Source organism: Prunus persica, chromosome G6, assembly GCF_000346465.2.
Source record: "Prunus persica cultivar Lovell chromosome G6, Prunus_persica_NCBIv2, whole genome shotgun sequence".
NCBI classification, from domain to species: domain Eukaryota; kingdom Viridiplantae; phylum Streptophyta; class Magnoliopsida; order Rosales; family Rosaceae; genus Prunus; species Prunus persica.
The window spans coordinates 16,215,514-16,237,798 of record NC_034014.1 but is presented as its reverse complement, the minus strand read 5'-3'; the positions used below and the strand labels follow the sequence as shown (position 1 = coordinate 16,237,798).

Genomic DNA, 22,285 nt, shown 5'->3' with positions numbered 1-22,285 from the left:
ATATATTTAGGTACTTACACGATGTTTTGAAACAAGCCAATATGTGCAGCATGGTTGGCTTTATCGACCCTGCTACAGTTAGTGCCAACTCTGGCACAATAACTGAAAGATCACGACTGGTAGCAGCTCGACTTCAGAAGACAGACGGTGAGCAAAGAAGGAGACCGTCTATTTTCTGGATCCTCTGCCAGGTCATCGTGTGGTCGACGAAGAGGCGAAAAACATCGTGAACAGTGCTTTAAAAATATATAATACCCACATAGCCCGAGCAGGACGTAAAAATGTAATTTGGAAAACTCTCTCAGGCACACCAAAGCAACCCAGCAATGTCGAATGCGGGTATTATGTGATGCGCTTCATGAGGGATATCATCATGGATCCTTCCTTGGGGTTTGAGAATAAGGTAAGAAGAAATTACCTTCATACATTTCACGTCGTTTTTTGTATTATCAACGACGGTCATGTAAAATTAACGTCGTTGAATGGATATACTACGTCGGTTATGAAAAATATCGTCGTCCGTGATTGAATTTCTTTTTATTTATAAACCCTAATAGTCATTGTTTATGCAGTATGCCAAGGGAAACCAGGAAGCTTCATACCCCCAAGAAGCCATTGATGAAGTCCGGAATGAATGGGCAGAGTTTGTTTTCCAAATTATTAAACAGGGCAATTATTGAACACTTGATATTTATGTATAATGTACAAATTTTCTCTATAATATGTAATGTAAAAATTTGTTGAGGTTTTCTTAAATTAAAAAAAAAACAAACATACAAATTGCTTAACCGACGTGTAATACTTTTCCAACGACCTAATAAAGTCAAAAACCGTCGTATTTTGTTGTTTCGTGTTTTAAACAAATACGATGTAAAAATATAGTTAGACGACGTTCTTTGAACAATTGAGTCGTTTATGGTTTACAACATCTTCAATTTCTTAAGGGTTCAGGGTATCATCGACGACGTTTATGTAACGACAGCGGTTAAGTCGTGGAATATATATTTTACGTCGTATAGTTAAATAGCCGCCATGGTTTCTCATTTTAACGACGTCATTTTAACGACTTAGTAGTCTATTACAATTTACAACGTCTACAATTTATTAACACCGACGTGGTTTGTTGTTGTGGTAAGAATATTTTATTATTTTTATATCAAAATATTCAAAATAAATTTAAAATAAATCAGAAAATTGAAAAGTCAACTCCTATGAAGTCATTGATATATTTTCTTCCACATAAACCTTGAAAAAATTCATTTTGAATAACAAAAATTTAAAATGACCATCCAAAACAAAATTGTTTTGATGAGTCATAAAATCACTTCTAGTTTTATGGTTTAGGGTTTAGAGTCTAGGGTTTAGAGATTAGGGTTGTTATTTATTGGGGTTTATTTTTAAAGTATAATTTTTGGGTAGTCTAGGGTATATGTTAGGCTTTAAAACCATAAAACCTTTTTTAAACTTAATTTTTTAAATTGTATAATTTAGTTTTAGGGGTTTAGGGTATTAATTTTTAACGACGGTGGTTGCGTCGTGGAATACATATTTTACGTCGTACAGAAAAACATACGACATGGTTTACGCTTTAAACGACGTCATTTTAATATGTAAGTCGGTTTATATAATTTACAACGTCTTTAATTTCTTAACACCGACGTGGTTTTTCAGTCGTCGTTATATAAAAAATTCAAAATTAATTTAAAATTAATCCGAAAAATGAAGCTTCAAAATGAACGGCCTTACGTTCTTAATCCGAAAAATGAAGTTTCCGTCGTGGAATATTAAATTTACGTCGGTACTTGTAGAACTTTCGCCTTGGTTTTTCTTTCGACGTTTTAAAACGCGCGAGCTCTAAAAATTTTCGCGCGACCTAAATTTTTTTAGATTTGGCTCTTATTCTTATACTTCGAACCCTGAAACCTAAAATTTTCAGATTTCGCGCGACATAACATTTCGCTCTCTCACTTCTGCTCTAATTAAAAGTTGCACTCTCCAGGCTCCGTCGAATCTGTGAGCTCGTCCAACCTGTAAGTACAAACCCTATCTTCCCCTTGTAAATTCATTGAATGATATTAGGTTGTTTTGTTAAAGGGTTTTATGTGTATGCTTTGCGATCTGTTAATAATGTGCTTATAGGTATGGGTTCATGGATTTTCTGTTTAATGGGTTCATGGATTACATTATCTGTTATGTTGAATTGGGAATGGATTTAATTTTGTCGTATCTTTTAATCACCCTATGTTATGTTGAATTGGGAATGGATTTATTGTTTTCATGCTTGGTTTCATGTATATGTTGGTTTCTTGCTTGGTTTCATATATATGTTGTGTTCTTAATGGGTTTTGTGTTCTTGAAAATAAACTGAGACACGACGAATTTTAGGGCATACGACGACGATTACACGACGGTTTTTTTAAACTACCGTCGTTGTATTACTTATACACGACGGTTTATTGTTTTCATGCTTGGTTTCATGTATATGTTGGTTTCTTGCTTGGTTTCATATATATGTTGTGTTCTTAATGGGTTTTGTGTTCTTGAAAATAAACTGAGACACGACGAATTTTAGGGCATACGACGACGATTACACGACGGTTTTTTTAAACTACCGTCGTTGTATTACTTATACACGACGGTTTTTTCATAAACCGTCGTTTGTATTACTTATAATAGACGACGTCTGTTGAAAATCCGTCGTCTATATATGCCAAGTACGTCTGTTTTTGTTTAAAACCAGTCGTCTCTGTTGTGTATTACTTGCGATTAGATCATTGTATAATCTGCTATAGTGATGGTCATTGCCTGTATTTTCACTTTATTATAGATAATAGGTTATAGTGTCGGAGATGGATAAGTCATGGATGCACTCGGATAGAAGATCGAAGGCATATGAATTTGGGGTGGAAGCATTTTTGAACTTTGCTGTAGAAAATCTTCTAACTACAACACATATCCGTTGTCCATGTGTTAAATGTGTTAATTTGAAGTTGTTTGGGGTTGGAATTATAAGGGATCACTTATATTTTAATGGAATTGACCAAAGCTATAAGAATTGGACATTTCACGGAGAACCTTGGGAAGCAACTACTAATGCTAGTAGAAATGTTGAAGAAGATGATGGCCATAGTAGGTACAGTTTTGTGTCTGAAGAAATTGATATGGATGATAATGATTTTGGTGATTTTGGTTCCGATCCGTATGAGTTTGCTAATGTGATTGGGGATGGAGATCAACCAGTGCACCCTGGTTGTAGAAAGTACACGAAGTTATCGGCATTAGTGAAGTTGTATAATTTGAAGGCAAAACATGGGATGAGTGATGTCTGTTTTACAGAATTATTGATACTTCAAGGCGATCTGCTTCCAGAAGGAAATACAATACCAACCTCCATGTATGAGGCTAAAAAGACTTTGTGTGCATTGGGGCTGAGTTATGAGAAAATGCACGCATGCCCCAATGATTGCATCTTGTATAGGAAGGAGTATGAGGATTCAACTAATTGTCCTACTTGTGGTATCTCAAGGTGGAAGGAAGGCAAAGATTCAATCTTGAAAGAGGGTGTGCCAGCGAAGGTGGTGTGGTATTTTCCCCCAATTCCAAGGTTTAAAAGGATGTTTCAATCACATGAGACAGCTAAGAGTTTGACTTGGTGGCATGCTGCTAGAAAATCAATTGATGGTCAGATGTCTCATCCGGCGGATTCCCCGTCTTGAAAACTTCTTGATGATAAATGGCCTGAGTTTGGTAATGAGCCGAGAAACTTGAGATTGGCTCTTTCATCTGATGGATTCAATCCCCACAGTTCTCTAAGTAGCAGATATAGTTGTTGGCCGGTTATCTTAGTTACATATAATCTCCCTTCATGGCTGTGCATGAAACGAAAGTTCATGATGTTAACCTTATTGATTTCCGGTCCTAAACAACCCGGAAATGATATAGACGTCTACTTGGAGCCTTTGATTGATGATTTAAAATCCTTGTGGGTTGGGATTAGAGGAGTGTATGATGCACATAATGGAGAATACTTTACACTCAGAGCTGCATTAATGTGGACAATTAATGATTTCCCCGCCTATGGAAACTTATCTGGTTGTGTTGTTAAAGGATATAAAGCTTGTCCAATATGCGGCGATGATACACCTAGTCACAGGTTGAAAAATGGCCACAAAATTTGTTACATTGGGCATAGAAAATGGTTACCAATCAATCATCCATATAGGAGGCAACGTGCAGCTTTTAATGGGAAACCTGAATATGGCATACCTCCCGAGCCATTAACCGGAGAAGAAGTGCTGCATATGGTTGAAAATGGTGACAGAGTTTGTTGGAAGAAGAAATCAATATTCTTTGATCTCGAGTATTGGAAATACCTTCCTGTGAGGCATGCCCTAGATGTTATGCACATTGAGAAGAATGTTTGCGATAGTATCATTGGTACATTGCTGGAGATCCCTGGAAAAAATAAAGATGGGATTGCTGCTCGATTAGATTTATTGAACATGGGGGTCAAAACTGATTTGCAACCCGAGTATGGAGAAAGACGTACTCGTTTGCCTCCTGGGCCTTGGAATTTGTCAAGAGCAGAGAAGAGAGAGGTTTGCAATTCTTTCTATGGTATGAAGGTCCCTGAAGGTTATTCTTCAAATATTAAAAATCTTGTATCTTTACAAGATTCAAGACTTCTTGGCCTTAAATCACATGATTGTCATACCTTAATGCAACAATTGCTCCCTGTGGCAATTCGTTCTGTTTTGGAGAAGCCTGCAAGGTATGCAATAACTCGTTTGTGCTTCTTCTTCAATGCTATATGTGCAAAGACTGTTGATGTTTCCAAGCTAGATAAGTTGGAAGAAGATGTAGTAGTTACTCTGTGTTTGCTTGAGAAGTACTTTCCCCCTTCATTCTTTGATATCATGGTTCATCTAGTAGTACATCTTGTCAGAGAAGTTCGTCTATGTGGGCCAGTATATTTTAGGTGGATGTATCCGTTTGAAAGATATATGAAAATGCTGAAGGGGTATGTTCATAATCGTACTCATCCCGAAGGTTGCATTGCTGAGCGGTATATAGCTGAAGAAGCGGTAGAGTTTTGTACTCAGCATTTATCTGATGTTAGTACAGTTGGAGTGCCTTCAAGCCAAAAGATGGGACTTTCAAAGCCATTATCAGGTTGCACAGTGAGCGTAGTTGATCAGGACCTGTTGAATCAAGCACATCTATATGTCTTGGAGAATACGGAGGAAGTCCTACCTTATATCGAGTACGTATGAGCTTTATTCTTTAAGTTTCCATTTTAAATTATTTCTTATGTTTATCTTCTATATTTGGGACCGTAATGCTTGAATTTTTCGTGTCATGTAGGCAACATATGATCCACATCAAGATTGCTTATCCAAAATTTAGAAAGAGAACAAAGTGGCTGCAGGATAAGCACAATAGCACTTTCATTCAATGGCTACGCTTCAAGGTATATGTTGTTGAATAACATATTTCTCTTTTAATTTTCTTCTTATTTATATGTTAGATTGAATTAAGATATGATTAATTTGCAGGTTCAAAGTGAACTTGAGGAAGACAATCATGGCGTATCAGAAAATTTAAGGTGGCTAGCAGCTGGTCCAAACATGTCAGTGCCATTATATAGGAGCTATCTTATTAAAGGTATTAAATTCAATATCAAGGCACAAGATGATGTGCGGACAACTCAAAATAGTGGAGTTTATTTACTTGCACATACCATGCAAGTTGCTAGTGCCAAGGATAAAAACCCAATTCTCTCAAATATGGGTTTCTATGGTGTCATTCAAGAAATTTGGGACCTTGACTACCAAAAGTTTACAATCCCAGTCTTTAGGTGTGATTGGATAGATAGTTCTGGTCTTGTAGTCGACGAACTTGGATTTACCCTTGTAGATTTGAGTAAAATTGGACATAGGAATGACCAATTTGTTTTGGCTTCTCAAGTCAAACAAATATTTTTTGTTGACGACCCGATGCATCGTGGTTGGTCGGTAGTGTTATCAATGCCTAATAGAGAATATAATGATGTTATTGGTGATGAAGTCTTAGGTGATGTGATAATTGAGTGTGAGCCATTTACTAGAGGGATGCCAAATGTTGACACATTTGATGAACTGGTGGGTGAGTTAGGCGGTCAAAATATTCGAGATGGGTGTGAAGATATATGGATTGAATGATGCTTATGTAATTGGCAGTGTATGACATTAATTTTGTAATATATTGTAATGTGATTTCTTCACTTTCTACGTTCAAATAAAACACGACGTTATTGTGAACCAGTTATTCAGCATATTTACCGACGTCTTAAAGCAACGTAACAATGAAGAACCACGACGCTATTGTGAAGCAATTATTCAGGATATCACGTCGGGGAAGGATTAAGAACCGCCATGTAATTCAAAATAACACGACTCCAATCCCATAATACCGACGTCTAAAAAACGAGATATATAATCTGAACGTTAAAAAATACGACGTCATCATACATTTTCCACGTCGCAAGTTCTTTTATAAACGAAGAGGAACGAAATGAATTCCGACGGAAATTCATTATAACCGCCGTCTAATAACAATTAAACGACGTTATTTGTAATACGGCTCTCATCATAATCAACGCCGTCTATATGTTCTGTAATACGGCTCTCATTTATTTGGAACCGACGTTGTTTAGAAGTTCAACGTCGTCTATATTATTAAGTGCGTCGTGAGTAATGATGATAGATATAAATACAACGTCGACTATATAAATGCCACCGACGTTGTTTCGCATTTCAACGTCAACTGTATAAATACATACGTCGTAAATAATGACACTGACAACTATTTCCACGTCATCTTTTTTAGAAAAATCGAAGTGGAAAATTTATTTCACGACGGTTATTTGTAAATAAGAGACGTAGTATATTTCAATAACATCGTCTTCTCATGTATTTAAAGACGTCATATTTTTTCTTGTCGTGTAAATTATATTTAACGGCGTAGTATTTTAGTTGTCGTCGTTGTATGTATATCTTGCGGCCTTGTTCTTTTAACATGTGTCATATTTTTCCTTTTTAACGACGGTGATTTTTTTGAGTTGGTCGTCTATTCTCATCCTCGACTATTTTCTAGAACTTTAGCAGACTAAACACGTCTGTTTTTATTGTTTTCCGACGTTGTTTTATTTAACAACGTCTAATATTTATCGTCGTTGTTTGTTTCTGAAAATATGACGTATAAATTTTGTAATACGACTCTCATATATTTGTAACCGACGTTGTTTCGTTTTTCAACGTCTACTCTATAAATACATACGTCGTAAATAATGACACTGACAACTATTTCCACGTCATCTTTTATCGAAAAATCGAAGTGGAAAATTAATTTTACGACGGCTGTTTTTATATATGCGACGTAGTAGGCATCAATAACGTCGTCTTCTAATGTATTTAAAGACGTCAAATTTTTTATTGTCGTGAAAATGATATTTAACGGCGTCGTATTTTTATTTTCGTCGTTGTATGTCTATCTTGCGGCCTTGTTCTCTTAATATGTGTCATATTTTTTCTTTTTAACGACGGTTTTTTTAGAGAGTTGGTCGTCTATTCTCATCCTCGACTGCTTTTTTAGATCTTTTTGCAGTACAAAGACGTCGTTTTGTATTTGTTGATGACGTTGTATATTTTAACAACGACGGTGATTTAGCGTCGTGGTTTATGAGGGAAAAGATGACGGTGGATTCCACGACCATTGAAAAACCGAATACACGACGGTGATTTACCGTCGTCTTTTTGCTTTTTTGTAGTAGTGTCTTGAAATAAAATTTTGTGTAATCATTGTACGAGAGGAAAGAGGGTGCAGATGAAGGGAGATTTTTGAGTTTTGATATAGAAGTAAGTTGTCTTGATGTGGAGAGACTAAGCCATTGCATTAATTAAATGGCTAAGATAGTTAAAAATGCAGAGAACTGCATTAGAGTTACCCAAATTAGATATAGAAAATATGCTTGAATTAAATTTATACAATGAACCATATTGATGAGAATAATCATTTACCCATGAGAGGTAGCAGTTGATTCAAGGAGTCTTTGATTACCCAATCATTTACCCAATCATTTACTCAAAAAGACTCTTGATTCAAGGAGTCTTTGATTCTAGATACTTTAGTACAACAATGTGACCAGTATAGGTACCATACCCTTAGCAATCTTGCTTATTCTTTTAACAAACTGCATATAAGAAGAAAGGCATTTCCTCACAGGCTAATAGTTACATGGAGGTAGCAGTTGGACATGGAGGAATAGCTATATCAGTAATACCTTGTAACATCAACACAACAGACTTCATTGAAGGACGCAGAGCTGGTTCATCTTGTATACACCATAGTCCCACCTTAACCATGTTCTCCAACGTCTTTTTATCGACCTCTTGACCACCCACGAGCTTATGCAGCTCTCTACCAACAAAGCACTTGTAGACCCAAGTAGATAGAATTATCTCCTCTGCTCTAACATTGACGTCCATGTTCCGCCTGCAACATACAATTTCGAGAAGCACTATTCCGTAACTATAAACATCTGCCTTCACTGAGATTGGAGTGTTCTTTTGCCATTCTGGTGCCAAGTACCCTCTTGTGCCTCTGACCCCTGTGAAAGTCCTCGTTTGATCCGGCATCAACAATTTTGCAAGTCCAAAGTCAGAGATTTTAGCATTCCAGAATTCATCCATCAGAATGTTTTGAGGCTTTATGTCGCAATGGATGATAGGGGCCTTACACTCTTCATGTAGATAGAGGAGACCTCTTGCGACATCGAGTGCAATTGTCACTCTTTCACTCCAAGTAGGTTTCCATTCATTCCTGAAAAGGAGATCTGCAAGGGAGCCATTGCTCATATATTCATACACGAGGAGTCTTTTTGAGTCCTCGGCAGAGTAACCAAGCAATCGAACTAAGTTCTTGTGGTGAGTTCTTCCGATTGCTTGCATCTCCGCACGAAACTCCCTCTCACCTTCTTCGACTAGCTTCTCTAATCTTTTCACTGCAATGATTTTTTTTCCTTTGTTTAAAGCCCCTTTGTAAACTGCTCCAAACGAGCCCTTTCCCAATTCTTCTTTGAACCCATTGGTCGCTCTTCTCAGCTCATTGTATGAAAAAGCTCTCAAAGTAAGTTCCTCATCAGCCAACCCCAAATCACCATTAATCTCCGTCAGCCTTTTGTACCGCAGAAGTCGGATTTTGGAAATGTAAAATCCAGAAACTGCAAGGGCCGCACAGGAGAATAGGATGAGAGCTAAAGTTAAAACAAGAATTTGCTTTATCAACTTCTTGTCTGTGGTAGTAACGACCGTGGTATTTGGATTCAGCGGGATGGCTGGATTAGTATTGTTGTGGTTGTTGCCAATGGAACCACTTATTATGTTGCCGATCTTGAAGACAGCTGTGCTGGACTCCTTGGGATCCCTTCGGACATATCTGAGTGGTAAGTTTTGTTTGGCACAAACATTACTCCCACTGTAGAACACAGCTGCCCCGCAGTTGCAGTCTTCCAGACAAGACCTGCTGCATTCTTTCACGGTCGGCATTCGTGCTTCATAGTAAACTATATCTTCCAATACCATATTCTCCATGGTGATCATGTGATAACTTGATGTATTTTCTTTCCCATCATTACACTCTACTTTAGTATAGTTTCTCAAGCAACCGACGATCCTTCGGTCGGAGTCAGCGTAATCTGTTCCAGGAAGGCAAAGACAGTTTGGTTGATTGTCATAAAATGTGCAGTAGCTGTTAAGGCCACAGAAGCCTTTAACATCGCAAGGATCATCCAGTGCTTGCCACAGAATAAGGGATGGCTGGAATTTTCCAGTACTCACATCAGATTCATGAGAATACAACCGAAAATTTCCATCTACGTCAAGCGTCGCACGATATATGGTACCGTTTTTGTAGTTGGTTTTGGACGATTCATCATAATCTAAAACATAGGATTCTTCCCAACTAGTGCTGTTGATGAGAACTAGACGACCTGTAGCGTTAAGATAAAGTTGAAGCTGACGTTGGAGATAGGTTCCAGAGCTCCAATAGGCATCTGCAGACGAGTTTTCGCTGTTTGCCGAGTATAGAACCAGGTTTCCATCAGCCTGCATGTTGAGGTGGAACCGTCCTGTTGAGTGGTCATTTTCCGAAAGACTGGAGATGAGTGAACCCCCAACAGGCAGAATCTGACCTCCAAGGATCGTATCAGTAGGATGATTAAAGCTCTCCCAGATGACATCGCGTCTTCCGTTATACAGAACAAAATTTCCAGAGTCGAGCATGGAGGCAGAGGAAGCTGCAGAGTCCGTTGGTGAATTAGTACCTGTAGTGACGATGAGGTTCTTTTGTCGTTCTCTATCACTTAGAACAAGCTTGCCGTCACTTGTTAACCGCAGAATTGCATTTGAGGTGACTGGGAGATCGTCGCGATTTTCTGTCCAGACAATTGTTTGCTTGTCTGTTCCCACCAGCCAAATTCCGATTGCAAATCCTGCTCCTTTTTTATAAAACCCAAATGCAAAATGGCCAGAAGGAGAAAGCCATGAGCTTGGGCTACTTATGGGAGAAAGTGAAGAGCCTGGGCTTATTAGTTGGGTAGAATTATTTTGTCGAGCTCCTTCACCTCCTAGAGAAAATACAGAAAGGAGAAAGGCAACAATCCGAATACTGGAAGCCATACTCAGATATGAAAATCTGGGATTATTTTCACTCCTTAATTTGAATTGATAGGGCATGAGAGAGAAATACGGTGGTTTTAAGGTGTGTTGACTGAGCAAGTCTTCTTGTTGAGTCAACCACAAATGAAATCATTGCTGATGATAGAACCCACGCAATCCTAATCTTTACCATGACACAGAATATATTGCTTTATCATTTATCTGTATAATGTCGAAGTAAAGATTTTATAGTAGAAATTACCTTCCCATCTTTATGTTTCAAGAATAGATTATGATCAAAGTTACTTTGTATGATCTTTATGTTTCAAGAATAGATTATAATTAAAGTTACTTTGTATGTAGATTCAAACACAGAATTTCGGATGCACAGATAACTATTATTAAGTTATTAATCATTTCAACTACAAGAGCCTCGGATAAATGTTAATTTTTCGAAAAAAGTAAAAGGCTTTTTCTTTTTAAAATATGACTTTTCTTTATGGCAAAAAATTTAGTGGGGTCAGGGCAGCTGCCCCTGGTGGCTCCATTCTACCTTCTCCTTGTCCCTAATGAATAAGTCTAAAGAGACTTTAGCATAAGAATGAGAAAATGAGGCGTACCTCAGGATTCTCTACCTAATTAAAGTCCTAGACTTTAAAAAATTTGAGTTAGTAATTAGAATTAAAGGGCACATAAGAGAAAATTAGAGCCCGAAATTTAGCAACCCTAATGTATAGCCATTACACTACAAAAAAAACACGAAGCAGTCACTTTTTGCTTCATGACTTTTGGCAGTATTAGCCACGAATATTCGTGACCAAGGCAATTAGTAACAGTGCAGTTACAAGTTTTGAACTCGTGACTTTTGTGGCCGTAACTATTGGGTTTTCTCATGATTAAAAATACCATTTTGTAACAAATTGTGTTGACCATCAAATTGCTCCAAAGTGGGCCCCACATCATGTCTAATCAAACTATATTTATATTTATTTTATTTTATTTTATTTGACTGCGTTGTTCAACATCATTTCATTATCTTTTTTTTTTTTTTAAAGAAATCCTTTCCATTATTATTTGTGTTATATTTGTGTTATATTTGTGTATTATATTTTTCACAATTATAATAATTTCCAATTCTTTTTTTTAAAATTTTTTAACTGAAATCTAGATCCCTTACCGAAAACCAAATCCCTTACCGAAAATCATATTACAACACTCAAACCAAAATACCCATCACCCAATTCTTTGCTGAAATCACAATCAAAGCTGAAAAAATCTAAGTCCAGACCCATATTATATATATATATATATATATCATCCTTCCATAAGAGTTGAAACTTTTAACCAAATAATTCAAACCAAGAAACTTAAGAACAAGAAACCAAAAGAAAAATTCCAGACATAGTCTAGCTACATATGTAGGAAACAAACAAATGTTCTTCAAACACTAAACCAAAGACAAAGACAACAGGATCTAGGCCAACATCGTTTGAACACATGACAGTTCAGACTGACGGTGTTGACGTCGTTGTTGGTTGGGCTTCAACGTGGCTGTCAAAGAGATAATGAATGGAAAGTGACGGAAGGAAGAAGATGGGAAAAAAATAAAAAAAAATGAAGTCTTTGGGAGAGATGAGAAATGGGGAGAATAAAAAATACAAAAGAAAGAAAAAGAGGGGTTGGTTTGGACGCATCTTCAGATGCACATGCATGCTCTCACATTTTTTATTATAATATTTATTATTTAGAGTAACTATTACTAATTATATAGAGGGAAGGGAAAAGAGCCTTGGTTAGTGAGAAAGATTCCATCCATATATTTTTATTAAAATATCATTGTAAATATTTTATTGTGGGAAAGATTATCCTCTTATATTTTATTACATTATTACTATTCATGTGTCAGCTACAACAAAATTTATTATATTTAAATCATTAGACAAATAATTGTGACTAATTTGGTTAAGAGCGTCGTTGACCACCCATAATTGTCACCAAAATAAATTAGGGGCTGTTCCTTTAAGTTTTCAGTGCCCGTTTTCATTTTCAGAGAACAAAAACAAACCAAGAATCCGTTCGGTGGACTAAAACAGAAAACACGGAGAATGTTTTCATAAAATGAGAACAACACGTGTACTTCGGAAAAACAGAACAAATATGTTTTCATTCTCACAAGAAACAAACGCCTAAAACATAAACAGAAACGCACAACCTCATAACTCTACCCAGCAAAACAAAAACGAAACGAAAATCAAACCAAAACATAAACGAAAATCAAACTCACCACGGCCACGACTACCAGACCATCATCACCGCAACCGCTACTAACTTTGCCACTGCCACCAAACCTAATTTTTTATTTGTCAAATTATACATTTTTAAAAATATTTTTTAGAACATAAATTAGCAAAAATATACTGGAAAAATAACTCACATATTATTATTATTATCAACTTGTACTACTAGACACGTTTTTATTATTCTTTTTTGGGTAATACTAGGGAGACCATCTATTTGTACCATATTTGTGTACCAACTGATGTGGCTGTTGAGTTGGTTATGCCACATCATTAAGTGAGTTTTTATTTTTTTACCTTTCACTTTAAAGACTCATTTAAATCATTAAAAAAATCTTTACTCTCTTCTCCTACCTCCTACCCAGCCAACCCTCTCTCCCTACTCAACCCCACCTTTCAGCCACCCCTCTCCCGTCACCCATCCTTCCCTCAGCCATACTCTTGTACATGTACCTACCCTCAACCATCCAAAGGATAAACGGAGGCCCGTGGAGACCACATTGGGATTGTTGTGGTCGTGGTTGTTGCTGTAAAGTTGGGAGAGGTCGATGAGCTGAGGAGGAGGAGGTTGGGATTGTTGTTGCAGAGAGAAAGGAAGGATTGAAGGTGAGATTTCAGTGGCAGCTGAAGTTTCTCTTCCTCTTTTGCGCTGATTGATAGTATTATTGACTGCTGTGATCAAATCAATCAAAACCAAATTCAAAAAAACCAATCTTTTATTGATTGAATTGGTGTTTATAGCCCAAAAGCAGAATTGGGTAATCAAAAGATATGAAGAGACTCACCTCCTCCTCCATTGTTGAATAGCATGTGGGATTGATCAAGATATCCTCCTGGCTGTGCTTGTAAGGAATAATCATGCCCTTCTTGTGAGTTTCTGCAGAATCAGTGGAAACCCAAGCAGGGATTAATTAGATAAGAAAGATATATAGATTGCAGATACGGTTTGCTGATAAAAATCCAAAACCAAGGAAGCAGAGGAGAGAATGCAAACCTGTTTAGAAAGAGGATATTTGAAGGGTATTGAGCTTGAACTGCCATTGTTGATTGTAGATTGGTGATGCTGATGATGATGATAAAGAGAGAGGCTGAGGGAAGGATGGGCGACGGGAGAGGGGTGGCTGAAAGGTGGGGTTGAGTAGGGAGAGAGGGTTGGCTAGGTAGGAGGTAGGAGAAGAGAGCGGAGATTTTTTTTTTTTTTTTTTTAATTTTATTTATAATTTTAATATGATTATAATATGATTTAAATGAGTCTTTAAAGTGAAAGGTAAAAAAATATAAAAAAAATATTAAAAATATTAAAAACTCACTTAATGATGTGGCATTGCCAACTAAATAGCCACATCATTTAGTACACAAATATGGTACAAATAGATAGTCTCTTTAGCATTACCCTTCTTTTTTTTTAAAGATGTTTTGTAATTAATCTATCAGACGTATTTTTATTTCCTGAAAATGCATGTTTTTTTTTCATTCTTTGAAAATATTCTCAGAAAACATTCTCCGAAAATATTCTCAGAAAACATTCTCCGAAAACGTTATCAGACGGGCCCTTAGTTACTTTAAAAAGCTTTTAGATCCCCAAAGATTTCCCTCTACAAAGTGGTGGATAGAGACCCAATTTGAAAACCACCATTGTGAATGCTCTTAAGTTTGGATCTACTTAACATTAAAATTATAATCAATTAAAGTCTAGAAACGTTTTATTTGACATGATACAAACAGCAGAAAATTAAAAAGAAAGAAAGAAATCTAGAGATTTTCCAAGCTACACCAAATTAAAATATGAATGAGTCTAGCTATATCCATATATCAAATCAAGATTATTTGATTCCCTTGACAAATATGCATATACATTACTTCAATGCTTAAAACAAAGATAAATCAACAGTCAACAGGCTTGGGGAAGCTCTGGAGATGGAGGGACTGGTATATCCGTTGTCCCTTCCAACATCAAGATTACGTTCTTCATGAGGGGACGCAGAGCTGGGTCGTCCTGAACACACCACAGCCCCACTTTTACCATTCTTTCTAGTGTCTTCAAATCCACATTTTGTTCGTCATCTTCTACAAGCTCGTATAATTTTCCGGCCTTAAAGCATTTATATGCCCAACTAGAAAGAATCATCTCATCTGGAACTGAAACTTTTAACTCTATGTTTTTTCTGCAGCATACAGTCTCCAAAAGCACAATACCAAAACTATAGATGTCTGATTTTACTGATATCAGGGCGTTCTTCTGCCATTCAGGTGCCAAGTAACCGCTTCTCTGTTCGACTCCGGCAGCTATTTTTGTTTGATCGTTTGGCACTAACAGCCTCGCCAAACCGAAATCGGAGATCTTGGCAGTCCAAGAGTGATCCAGAAGTATGTTTTGGGGTTTCAAATTGCAGTGTATAATATGCACACCGCACTCTTCGTGTAAATAGAGCACCCCTTTAGCCACATCCAACACAATTCCTACCCTTTCTCTCCAGGAAGGGCGCACGGTCGCGGCCTTATTAAAAAGAAGATGTGCAAGCGAGCCACTGCTCATGTATTCATATACAAGAAGCTTTTGGGAGCCTTCGATACAGAAACCAAGCAACTGAACCAAGTTTCTGTGATGAGTTCGTCCAATAGTAGTGATTTCAGCTTTGAATTCCCTCACTCCTTCTTCCACAACTTTCTCGAGCCTTTTAACAGCAACAATTTTGTTGCTAGTTGACAGAGTTCCTTTGTAAACAGCTCCAAAAGTGCCCCTTCCTAACTCTTCCTTGAAGCCATGAGTTGCGTTTTCAAGCTCTGTGTAAGAAAACGATTGTAAACTGAACAATTCTTCAGCCAATCCCACTTTGGTATGATCCAACAGCTTCTTGTACCTCTGAAGTCGGTGCATGTATATGATGAAACTGGAGACTGCAAAGGAAAAACATACGCATGCAATGGAACCCAGACTCACAGCAAGAATTACAATCAAGCCATGACTATTCTTGGTTTCGTATTTCACCAATGTCGAATTTCTGGTAGCCATTGGATTGTGAAACTGCAGATTGTGTGTTGCATCTACCTTGATGAATCCTGTTGTATCTGGGCTTCTTATACCAGATCTAAGTGGTAGCTTGTATTTGTTGCAATTGCCATTAGTATATAGCGCTGCCTTACAACTACAGTCTTCCAGGCAAGAGTCGCTACAAACTTGCGGGTTCTTCAATGGCACCACTGAATAAGGATGGTCAATGGGCCATGATATATTGTGGACAGAAGCTACCTTGTACCGCAGCCGTGGGTCTTCATTGCCAGTGCAGCCATCGTCACTAGCATTCTGATAGCAGCCTGGAAACATATCAACGGGGTTGATTACAAAACCGGGATAACATTGACACTCAGTTTTGTTCGTCTTTTCCAGGACTGCACAATACCTGTTTAAGCCACAGAAACCTTTGACTTCACACTGGTTATGCAAATTGGACCAAACAATCGACACCCTTGAGCTGGGGCTCATCACAGAGTAATTGTGCAAGTACAATCTGAAAATCCCATCGGCATCCAGCGTTGCACGGTGGATAATAGTTCCGTCATCATGGGCATGGTATGAGCCAGTGGCCAAGGGATGTGCAGTTTCAGGAATCAAAACGAGAAAACCTGATGCGTTCAGACTGAGCAGTTGCGCGGAACCAACAGTGCCGGAAGACCAATAAGCATTTTCGGGAGTGTTGGAGATATTTACCGGGTAAGAAACGAGGTTTCCATCACTCTGCATCTGCAGCGAAAATCGTCCGCTAAAGTGGTTGGATGCAGACACACTAGATACCAAATATGTGCCAGCAGTCAGATTTTGACCCCCCAGTATGGTATCAGTTGGGGAATCAAAGCTCTGCCAGATAACCTTAGAACGATTATCATAGACTACAAAGTTTCCATAATCAAGCATAGCAGCTGAACTTGCTGTTGTTGAAAAATTACTGGCAATGGGTACTTGTTCACCTTGCTCAGTTTGAAGAAGCAGACCGTCTCCCGTTAGCCGTAGCGTAGAGTTGGAGGAGACAAGCGGATCATCTCGCCGTGCAGTCCAGACGACTATGCTTTGCTCAGTCTGATTAAGGTCATTAACAAGCCATATCCCAACAGTGAAGCCGCTGCCTTGTCGATAGAAACCAAAGGCAAACCGGCCAGAAGGTGAGAGCCATGAACTCAGGTTAGAATCCGGGGATAGAGAGGAACCCAATTTGATGACATGGGACTCATTTCTCGCAGCCTTTACAATAATATTATCATTGATCAAGACAATTAAAGCAGAGAGTAAGAGCAGAGCTGCCGGTACATAAGCCATCTATGTGAGAGGGGGAGAGAGAGAACCTCTCAAAGATTAAGCAAGTCTTTGTTTTCGCATTCCAATGCCAGGCCAATTAAACAAAACAAGAATAGAAAAATAAATATTTGAGTAATCTATTTTCGTCCCTGCTGATCAGTTAGACTTGACTTACGCGTTGTCTTGTCATTTACGGCAACTGGGTCCTACCGTGGAAATTTCCTCCAAATGCATAAATGTAGAAGTCCCTACTTGCAGTAGTGAAACTTAGTATCACTATTTTGCTATGCTCGATAAATAATATAATGTTATGTGGAAGTTTTGTCACGCGTGTCGAAACGTCATTGATCAGGAATAGCAAACTAGTGCTATCCCAATAAATGATTTGATACAATCAATAATGTAAGGCGATGTTGAGAGTATGCTAAATTGAAGATCAAATTGCATCAATTGCTTAAAAGATCATGGACCTCTCCACTCATTACCCATTTGGTTTCAGTAATTTCCTCATTTTAGAGAATTGTTTTGGTAGTAATTATTGTTGGAAGTTTGAATGAAATCTAAGACACATTTGCCCCACATTGGTAGAACAGAGAAAGAGATTAGTCTATATAAGTGTGGAATGTCCCACGCTTGGTAAACGGGCAATGAACCAAGTGAAAGCAATTTGGGCTTCACATGCACTGATAAAAAAAGGAGTGAGAATAAGAGGAGAAGTAGAGGAAGGAAGAGCCCATAGTAGGAGGGTTGTGCGCAGGAGGAAGAAAAAGAAAGAGATGCATAGAGAGGAAAAGTTTTATAAGAAAATTAAAAAAAAATCCACATGCCCCAAAAACAATATATTTTTTAAAAAAACTTACTTTTAAGAAAAATATATATTTAAAAATAATCTAGTCCTAGTCCAATCAAACATACATCAAATGGAGTACAAGTGTTATTCAGCTTAGGACAAACCAAACCAATCCAAGACAGTCCCATAATTTAGTCCAGTCCATGATAGTCCGCCGTACAAAACGATCCCTAAAAGGATATGTTGATTGATTGTACTAGAAATCCTCCTTATTATATTATTTTAATTAGGAAAAAAAAAAACAACAACAACAACATATGAAAGTCAGACTGCATGAGTATTATTTTTGTTGTTCCTCTTAGTAATAGCTGGAGGTATCACCTTAGTTAGCTTCAGTGGCAGAGCTAAGAATTGATGTTAGAATAGGGATGGCAAAAATCCCCGTCGGGCCGGGTCTCTGACCCTAATACGGGGAAATTTCAGGGAAACACGGGGATCAGGTACGGGGATCCCTAAATCTTAAAAATCCCCGCTGGGTGTGGGGCGGGGATGGTATTAGCATTCCTACCATCCCATCCCCGAACCTGGCTCGATATTTATAAGAATAATTTTAAATTAATACATATATAATATAATATAAACATTATTCAAAATTTATAAATAAAAAAGAAACCCCCTCCTCTCCTCACCTCTTCTTATCTCTACTTCTTCTCTCTCTGTCTATCACTCACAAACTTCGTCATCTTTTACCTTTGCTTTTTGGTTGAATCTGATAGAGCCACAAACCCTCATGTTTCAGCTTAGAAAAGAATTAGTAATTTTGGCTATATAGAAGTTAATTGCTAAAATATAAGAACTATGAGAGAATATTTGTTTGTGGGAATTTTCTGTGTATTCTTCTCCTTGTAGGAGGTCATATTTATAATACAACAAAACCTGAATGGGCAAGTAAATAATAAATTCCTAAATCCATTTACAGTAGGAAATCAGGAATTAAAGTAAATCAATTACAATTAAAATAGGAATTCTTGGTGTGTAAGGAAAGTAAGTCAATATCCACAAGTCACGCCAACACTCCCCCTCACGTTGGTGCATAGATGTCGCCAATGCACAACTGATCCAGTGAATTGTGGAATGCTTTATTGGAAATTGCCTTTGTCAAAATATCCGCCAATTGATCCTCGGATTTCACAAAAGGAAACTGAAACACTTTAGCCTCAAGCTTCTGTTTGATGAAGTGTCGATCCACCTCAATATGTTTAGTACGATCATGTTGAATCGGATTATGTGCAATGGCTATAGCAGCCTTGTTGTCACAAAAGAGATTCATTGTGGATGTAGGTTTATACCCAAGTTCAGTAAGCAACTTTCTTAACCAAAGAAGTTCACAAATCCCTTTAGTCATGCCTTTGAACTCGGCTTCTGCACTGGATAAAGCTACTACATTCTGTTTCTTGCTCCTCCATGTCACCAAATTACCTCCTACGAATGTGAAGTAACCCGATGTGGATTTTCTATATGTTACATTACCTGCCCAATCTGCATCTGAATAACCATCAATATTTAGATGACCATGCTTTGAGAACATAAGTCCTTTTCCAGGTGCAGACTTCAAATGTCTAAGTATCCGAAGAACTGCATTCATGTGGTCTTCACTTGGAGAGTGCATAAATTGACTGACAACGCTCACCGCATAAGCAATGTCTGGTCGAGTTTGTGACAAATAGATCAATCTTCCTACTAACCTTTGGTATCTTTCTTTGTTAGTTGGAACTTGATCCGGATATTCTCCAAGATGATGATTCTAAACAATAGGAGTGTCCGTAGGTTTACAATCTAGCATTCCTATGTCCGTCAACAAGTCCAAGACATATTTCCTTTGAGAGAGAAATATGCCTTGCTGCGATCGAGCCACCTCAATTCCCAAGAAATACTTGAGTCTACCTAGATCCTTCATCTCAAACTCAGTAGCCAAATAGTCTTGTAGCTGTGATATTTCCTGTTTATCATTCCCAGTAATAATCATATCATCAAAATAGATTATTAATGCTGTTACCTTCCCTTTCCGATGTTTCAAGAACAGAGTATGATCTGAGTTGCACTATTTGAAACCATTGTTCTTCATTGCCATGGTGAACCGTCCAAACCATGCACGTGGTGACTGTTTCAATCCATACAATACTTTTCGTAACCTGCAAACTGTTCCGGTTTGAGTAGTATTATATCCAGGAGGAATGTCCATGTACACCTCCTCCGTGAGTTCGCCATGTAAAAAAGCATTCTTTACATCAAACTGGTGTAGTGGCCAATCCAAATTAGCTGCAAGGGACAATAAGACTCTGACTGTGTTTAATTTTGCAACTGGTACAAAAGTTTCTTCATAGTCTATACCATAGGTCTGTGTGTACCCTTTTGCCACAAGTCTTGCCTTGTATCGGTCGATAGATCCATCTGCATTATGTTTTATAGTAAACACCCATCTACATCCGATAGTCTTTTTTCCTCGTGGTATAGTCTCCAATGTCCAAGTCTGATTTTTCTCAAGAGCTTTCATCTCCTCTTTTATAGCTTGGACCCACTTAGGATCTTTCAATGCTTCAGAGACCTTGGTTGGAATATGGATAGCAGACAACTGATGCACAAAAGCCTTGAGTGGTTCAGACAGCTTCTCAGTGGATACATGATTTGCAATTGGATACTTGGATGTCTTGCCAATATCAGGTGAATAACGGTTTGGTGGCTTCCCACGATTTTGCCTGAAAGGTAATTGATATCCAATAGTTTTATCCTCTAAATGCACAAGTCTAGTAGGAGTATTTACCTCAAAGATATTCTCAGGAGATTGGTCCGTTGGTACTATTGAATGAGAGGGGGGTCTTCATCTTGTTGTTCTCAGTTGTGTGGAAGAGTATGACTCGAATCAAAAACATCTTCGCAAGGGTTAGGCGATCGATCGTTGTTTGGCAGAGAGCATTCGCACGTGCCAGACTCGGGACGATCGATTGTTATTGTTTCTTGGGCAAGAGCAATCTTCGTGCATAGATGAATATCCTCATTTTCCAAGCTACTCCAATTGAGCTCTTCACTCGGTATCTCCCCCTGAAGAGTAGAATTGGATGCTGGGTCATAGAAGAACATATCTGATTCCAGAAAGGTGACATCCAAAGTGACATAGGTTCGCCGGGTAGGAGGGTGATAACATCAGTAGCCTTTCTGATGAGTGACATAACCCAAAAAAACACAACGAAGCGCACATGGATTAAGTTTGCTTTGTTGATTTTTGTGGAGATGAACGAAGGCCACACAGCCAAAAATGCGAGGCGTAAGCACCAAAACAGAGGGCAGAGGCCCGTGTTGCGCGAGCACTTGTAATGGAGTTTTGAAGTTCAAGACCCCAGATGGCATGCAGTTGATAAGATGGACAACAGTGACGACAACATCATCCCAGTGATGACGAGAAACATGGCCACCAATGATAAGAGCACGGGCTGTTTCAAGGAGATGACGATTCTTCCGTTCGGCAACACCATTTTGTTGTGGTGTCTGGGGGCAAGTTGTCTCATGAATAATGCCATGTGTCTGGAAGTAAGTCTGAAAATCATGATTAACAAATTCTCCACTGTTGTCAGAGCGAAGAATCTGTATTCGAGCATTGAACTGTGTTTCCATCTGTTTGTGAAAGGATTGGAACAGGGAAAACACTTCATTCTTATTTTTCATCAAATAAAGCCATGTCATCTGTGTATAATTATCTATGAATGTGACAAACCAACGAATATCGGAATGAGTAGAAATAGGTGAGGGTCCCCAAACATCAGAATGAATTAAAGCAAAAGGAATAGTACTTTTATTCATACTTAAAGGATAGGATGCTCTATGACTCTTTGCTAGAATGCAAGTGTCACATATAAAATATGAGTCCTTAAATACAGAAAACAACTCGGGCAATAAGTGTCTCATATAACCAAAAGATGGATGCCCCAAACGTCGGTGCTAGAGCTAAATTTGTCGGTGCTTGTCATCAGACGGATGCTTCACACTATTGGCACGTCCCATACTGAAGTCATCCACATAGTACAGCCCCTATCTTTTAGTACCACACCCAATGATCTCCTTGGTGAGAATATCCTGTAGTAAACAAAAATTGGGATAAATTAGTGCACAACAATTTAGTTGTTCAGTTGCCTGACTCACGGACATTAATTTATTGGAC

The 22,285-nt window shown here is 38.0% G+C and overlaps 3 protein-coding genes across 3 annotated transcripts; all 3 read right to left on the bottom strand.

The window, feature by feature from the left end:
• On the bottom strand, positions 7,996-10,785 carry LOC109949526 (G-type lectin S-receptor-like serine/threonine-protein kinase LECRK2). The gene has a single exon (XM_020565332.1). It carries the CDS (start codon positions 10,770-10,772, stop codon positions 8,271-8,273), a length of 2,502 nt encoding a protein of 833 aa, XP_020420921.1. The 5' UTR covers positions 10,773-10,785; the 3' UTR covers positions 7,996-8,270.
• On the bottom strand, positions 13,371-14,112 carry LOC109949678. The gene is made up of 3 exons (XM_020565771.1): positions 13,986-14,112; positions 13,777-13,868; positions 13,371-13,663 (listed from the first exon to the last, which is right to left on the bottom strand). Exons 1-3 carry the CDS (start codon positions 14,030-14,032, stop codon positions 13,371-13,373), a joined length of 432 nt encoding a protein of 143 aa, XP_020421360.1. The 5' UTR covers positions 14,033-14,112.
• On the bottom strand, positions 14,655-17,454 carry LOC109949460 (G-type lectin S-receptor-like serine/threonine-protein kinase LECRK3). Its single transcript, XM_020565051.1, has one exon. The coding sequence runs from the start codon at positions 17,301-17,303 to the stop codon at positions 14,883-14,885; it is 2,421 nt and encodes an 806-aa protein (XP_020420640.1). The 5' UTR covers positions 17,304-17,454; the 3' UTR covers positions 14,655-14,882.